The 6,151-nt window shown below is 34.5% G+C and overlaps 1 protein-coding gene across 1 annotated transcript; it reads left to right on the forward strand.

Annotated features, from left to right (window-relative positions):
- Positions 1–4,262: 4,262 nt before the first annotated feature.
- Positions 4,263–5,349, forward strand: LOC149562486 (putative nicotianamine synthase 4). The gene has a single exon (XM_089825973.1). It carries the CDS (start codon positions 4,335–4,337, stop codon positions 5,169–5,171), a length of 837 nt encoding a protein of 278 aa, XP_089682099.1. The 5' UTR covers positions 4,263–4,334; the 3' UTR covers positions 5,172–5,349.
- The last annotated feature ends 802 nt before the right edge of the window (positions 5,350–6,151 follow it).

The raw sequence follows: 6,151 nt of genomic DNA on the forward strand, positions 1-6,151 counted from the left end.
AATGTTTCTGGGTCATCAAATTATGTGTCAAAAGTGTTATGTATGCCTTAATATTTTCATTTTATCATGCATGCAATTAGATAAGAATACACATGAAGGATTAATTGCTAAGATTAAGTTTTATTGGTTACTAATTCACCCCTCCCCTCTTAGTAACTTAGTCTATCATAATATTTCCAACAATAAAGGCATCACTAAGATAGTGAGAAGTGATCATAAAAAAAGAGGGAATAACAATTTGCAAAAATGTGGCTATAATCATAAACCAATAGATGAAGTCAATGATTCATATACTTCTATAGAATTTGGGAAGAATGTGATGTATAGGCGCTAGTTTGAATGGAGTTTTGACCATCCACAAAAAAGATGCAAACCATTTTTTAGTTCTTTAGAAGTTTGGTGTCTAAAGGGGATGTGTGTGAAGTTTTGAATAAGAGGTAGTGAGAGCTTCATGGTTGAGAGTGAAAATAGACTAAGGTTCTAATATATATTACAAAAACAAAGGAAAGAAAGAAGTTTGTCATATTTAAAGAGATCTAAAATTGTTCAATGATATAGGAGTGAGAATTTACGTTGAGGAGGGTGAATAATTACCTTAACCAATGTTTCATTCCCCATTGGAGGTATTTTTTGATTTGATGCATATGGACCTTCATTGGAGCATTTATATCAAGAATGTTGATGTATAGATAAGTGTTTATTATCTTTGAGTATTACACTTATTTTTTACTATAGTCTCTTTCTTATATGTATGAATAATAAGAATCATGTGCCTTGATATAATCTTTTTCCATTCTTTGGTCTCTAGGAATTCTCTTACAAGAAGAGAAGAATGGTGCATTAGGTATACTGCCAAGGAATTAGTGTAGGACTTGATCTATGATTTTTTGGAGGAAAAAAATTTCTTCTGATTGAGACTATGTGAGATAAGTATTTTACTACATCACAAGGGAGTTTGACACTTCTTCAAGGAAATGCAGGAGCTTCAAAGATTGATACTTAGAGGGAGTCTAAAAATACATGTGTGTGACTGCATGATTTTTCAAACATTAAGCCTAGATTCATTATTAACTAAGGGTCGATGAATAAGGTTACCATGGATAAAATAACTACCATAAGAGCATCATAGCGATCTTGAATCTCTTTAGGAGGTAATTCAATTTGAATAAACACGATTTGATGTGAGACATATGTAGTATTCATGCATTGTAAAAATGCATTAATGTTACCTTGATTAGGAGGTGGAGTTGGAAGAGTTTCTAGAGCATTTTTCAAAGCTTCATGATACATAGGAGATGTTTGAAGAAGTTCAAAAAGAGAAATCTCGAAAGGGGTATTACGTACCTACAATACCAAATCATACTTCAATCTAAGATTTTGAGAAAGACAAGTTGGAGGGGGAAGAATAGGTTGAGAAGGTGGAAGAGAAGTGATAGGTTGAGGATTATTCCTTGTACGATATGTGTGAGACACCATATGATAATACAAAGAATCACTAGATTCCTCTTTAAGATTTATTTGAGGATGACCCTTAAGGGTAAGGAGAGGTTCATGTAATGAAGGATAACCCATGAGAGTGATAATATGTTTATACACCATGTTAACTTGATAAAATTGTCACCTTTTCATAGAGTCATGACTAGAAGATAGATAATTAAAGAGATTATCATTATCCACTTTTTCTAAGGAATCCTTAGAATAGGGATTTGAATGTCCATTAATGTTTCATCTCTACTAGTAACATCAAATGAAGGCAAGGTCACATTGATGAAATTATTTATAATGTCATCTTTCTCACTAAGAGGAAAATTAGGAGAAGAAGAGACAAAAGGCTCATTATGTTGAAAAGAAAACGTATCAATCATCATGCCATCTTTTTCATAGTCAAATTTATGATCAAGATTTTTATCCCAAATAGTGTTTCTATTAATGAATAGAGGTTGATCATCTTTTAAAAGATGAGTCTCCATTGGGGAATATATCGAGTCATCATCATATGCATCTAGGAAAGTTAATGACCCCATTGAAAGGAAATGGAAAAAGAGATTTAAATACTACTCATAACTCATTATTCATAAGCCTCTCCTAGGAAAAAATAAATTTTCAAAAGACTCATCTTATTGTCTACTATGATGCCATTTTTCATTTATGAAAGGATTACTTACAATTTAACCAAAGTGAAATTTCCAACACTTGTCTAGATAATACCGACATTAATCAATATAATATAAGTTGGAATCTAAAAGTATAGTTTGCTTCTCACAATGAATAGATGATAGTCACCACAAAGAAAATCACTGAACTATCCCTGAGATTAATTTATTAAGAGTTAAAGATGTGAATTTTTACTCATTAGAAAAATGATCTAATGGAGATTGTACATTACTTAAAATCTCAAATTATTTTCTTTATCAATGACTTGCAACTCAATTCTTTGAACATTATTGATAAGGGTGAATCATACAATGTTTCTTGATGAAGACATACGTGAAGATTTAAATCTCCCAAAGGTGAAATAAATAAGAGAGAACATTGAGATTATATCTTGAATAGACTGGGAAAGAGCACCAATTACTACCCATGTCTCAATTACTCCAACTATATTTTACAAATCAAAATTCCACTAGAAAATCATCTATGAGCCAATAACTACCCATTTTTAGGACAAAAGAGAGAGCTAGTAATTAGATCAATTGTGTAGGTTTATTGGTATCAATATCGCATGACTATTGGGACATTTGTGCAAAAGTATCAGATCAATTATCTAGACTTTTTGATTGTCAAAGCAATCACACAATGGGGCACTAGGGAGTATGCTTTAAATGATACTTTGAAATAACCACTTTGTGACCCTTACATGCATAATGGATACAAGTGTATTTATATTTGCATCTTAGAGATCAAAACAATAGGCAATTACATCATTTATGAAGACAACTGAAATAAAATTGAAATCTAAAATATTGCTTACGATTTATGAATACATAAATTTAACTACAACATAATTCCTGTATGCTTTAATCCTTACCCTAAACAAGAAGTTCATAATTATTAAACTTAAGCTTTGTCCTAAAACAACCAACAAAAAGTTCCTTAAACAATTGAAGATCAAGAAAATACATGACCTTAAATACTTACAATTGCAACTTATACTATTGATACTTTTAAGCTATTTGACTTTAACCCTTACCATAAAAGGAAGTAGATAATAATATGACTCAAGTTTGTCCTAATACTACCAATTTTGTTTAACTAAAATAATTCAAAATGAAGATATAGGGGAAACGACCCAGAAACCATCTAGGCTAACTTCACACACCTATAATTCCTAAACTGTATGTCGAAATTTGCCAATTTTTCCACTAAACCTCTATAGGTGAGTGAAGAGCTTAAAGCTAACCTTTCAGGTTTTTTGCTTTTATAGAGGTCTCTATAGAACTCATAGAGTGCAAGGTGGTCTAAAAGTGTCATTTTAAAATGTTCGCCTCGAAGCTCGCCACTAAGACCCCCAATAGCTGCTCACCCAAAAAATTGTACTTTTTGCACAAATGGATCAATCAACAACCAATAAAACTAAAAATGATCAACTACTTGTACAAGTGTGATGGGCTATTATTACATGTGTGATAATTTTTTGGAGATTTTTATGAGCAATATTTGGGGAGAAAGGTAGCAATAAAAGTGTCAATAATAGAAAAATGAGCAACAACTCACTCATTTCCCAAAACACCTTAGATACTTACAATTGCAACTTATATTATTGATAGGTTAGTCCATTAGACTTCAACCCTTACCCTAATAATGAAATTGATAATCATATAACTTAAGCTTGTCAATTTTTTTTTATAATCTTGAGGAAAAAATATGTACAACTTTGATGCATAGCTTTTTCAGTATATTATAAGTTGTCACTTAAGCAAAACCGAAAATATACCACCTTAAATGCTTGCAATTGCAACTTTCTATTGATTGATAGCTTTAAATGCATGAAAGGCACGTATCACTTTGCATTAAAGCCTAAGCTACAAAGTATCTGTCATAGTGTGCTCCTTTTCAAGCAGCACCCCAATTATCAGCCGAATCTTTAGGACTTTCATGGCCGCAAGAAAAGACTGATTTCATTGTCTGCACGCAATAATCGAACTCGTCATTTTCCGGCCTAACAACCATCTGGAAAAAATCCAAATCCATGAATCGACAGGAAAAGAATTTGTCAAAAAAACTCACCTTCTTACGTGGAATGACACACGCGAAGTCCATAAAATCCCCGTGCAGGCCCATGGAGGGCGTGTGTCTAGCGCGTGGAATTCCGATCAAAGTACATAAAAGGAAAAATGGCAATCCGTCTGAGCAACGACGAAAATTTGGTGGGAGAAATCCTCCATCTGTACGAGAAAATCTCAGCTTTGGAATCCCTGAAACCCTCCAAAAATGTCGACGCCCTTTTCTCGCAGCTCGTCAATCTTTGCACTCAGCCGAGCTCCGTGGATGTCCGTCACTTGACGGCAAACCAGGCGGAGAGCCGAAACCGGCTGATCCGCCTCTGCGGGGAAGCCGAAAAGCACCTGGAATTCCACTTCTCTGCAAAGCTCGGCCGGTTTTCGTCCCCTTTGGACCGCCTGGCTGTTTTCCCGTACTACTCGAACTACCTGAAGCTCGCACGTCTCGAGTTCGAAACCCTGCGGAAGCACATTACTGTGGCCAAAAATGTCGCCTTTGTCGGCTCAGGGCCGCTGCCCTTGACATCCATTGTTCTTGCGCTGCATCACATGAAATCCGCGCGATTTGATAATTATGACTTCGATGGCGCTGCGAATGCTATGGCTCGGAGGCTGGTGGCTTCGAACCCTGATTTGTCCGAAAGGATGGGGTTTTATAGCTGCGACATCGAAAAGGTCAAGGGTTCGAAGCTCGCGGAGTACGATGTGGTGGTTTTGGCGGCCCTCGTGGGAATGGAGAGAGGGGAGAAGGTTCGCGTGGTGAAGTATTTGCAGGAGAACATGGCGCCCGGGGCCGTGCTGCTTGTGAGGAGCGCTCATGGAGCTAGGGCTTTTCTTTACCCCCTCGTTGAAGAGGAGGATCTCTGTGGCTTTCGTGTCTTGTCCGTCGTGCATCCTGCTGATGAGGTCGTCAATTCTGTCATTCTGGCGCGTAAATTGGTTGAATGCTAAACCTCTCTGATTGTCTGTTACGGTAATTACTGTTCTAATCTAATGGCGGTCTCGAAGAATTTGTTGTGATTACAAGGTAAATTATTGATTGTTAATGTGAACTTATAGATGTGATCTAATGACAGTCTTAGAATCTTATTATGACTATAAGAAAGTAAATTGTTGATTGTTAAAGGTATTTACGGTTCTGATCTATGATCTAATGGCACTGTTGATTCTTATTCTGATTACAACAGAGTAAATTATTGATTGTTAAGGTATTTAAAGTTCTGATCTAATGGCAGTCATAAATCTTGTTGTGATTAGAACAAGGTAAATTATTGATTGTTAAAGTATTTACTATTCTGATCTTATGATAGAATTGATTGATTATTGTTGTGATTACAAGGTAAATTATTGATTATTAAGGTAATTACAGTTCTGATCTAATAACAATCTTGAATCTTGTTGTGATTACAAGAAGAAAAATTATTGATTGTTAAGATGTTTACTATTCTAATCTAATGGTGGTCTTGAATCTTGTTGTGATTACAAGGTAAATTATTGATTGTCAAGGTAATTACAGTTCGATTTAATGAGAGACTTGAGTCTTTTTGTAAATATAACAAGGTAAATTACTGATTTTAAAGGTAGTTGATGTTCTGATCTAATTGTAGTCTTGAATCTTCTTGTTATTTTAACAAGGTAAATTATTGATTGTTAAGGTATTTACTGTTTTGATCTAATGGCCGTCTTGAATCTTGTTGTGATAATGATTGCTGATCTAATGGCAGACTTGATTCTTGCTGTGATTACAACAAGGTAAATTATTAATTGTTAAGGTAATTGATGTATTGAACTAAAGGGAGGTTATACAAATTGTACCTGTGACTTATTTTCAGAAAATTAGGATAATATAGTGAATTTTTAGGAAAGTTTCAGTATGCATTTATGTTGATTTCAATGGTAAAAAGCATAAAACAACACCAAATCTGAAAAAA

Source organism: Cupressus sempervirens, chromosome 4 (genome assembly GCF_028749045.1).
Source record: "Cupressus sempervirens isolate cs-2001-9-10 chromosome 4, ASM2874904v1, whole genome shotgun sequence".
Classification (NCBI taxonomy): Eukaryota; Viridiplantae; Streptophyta; class Pinopsida; order Cupressales; family Cupressaceae; genus Cupressus; species Cupressus sempervirens.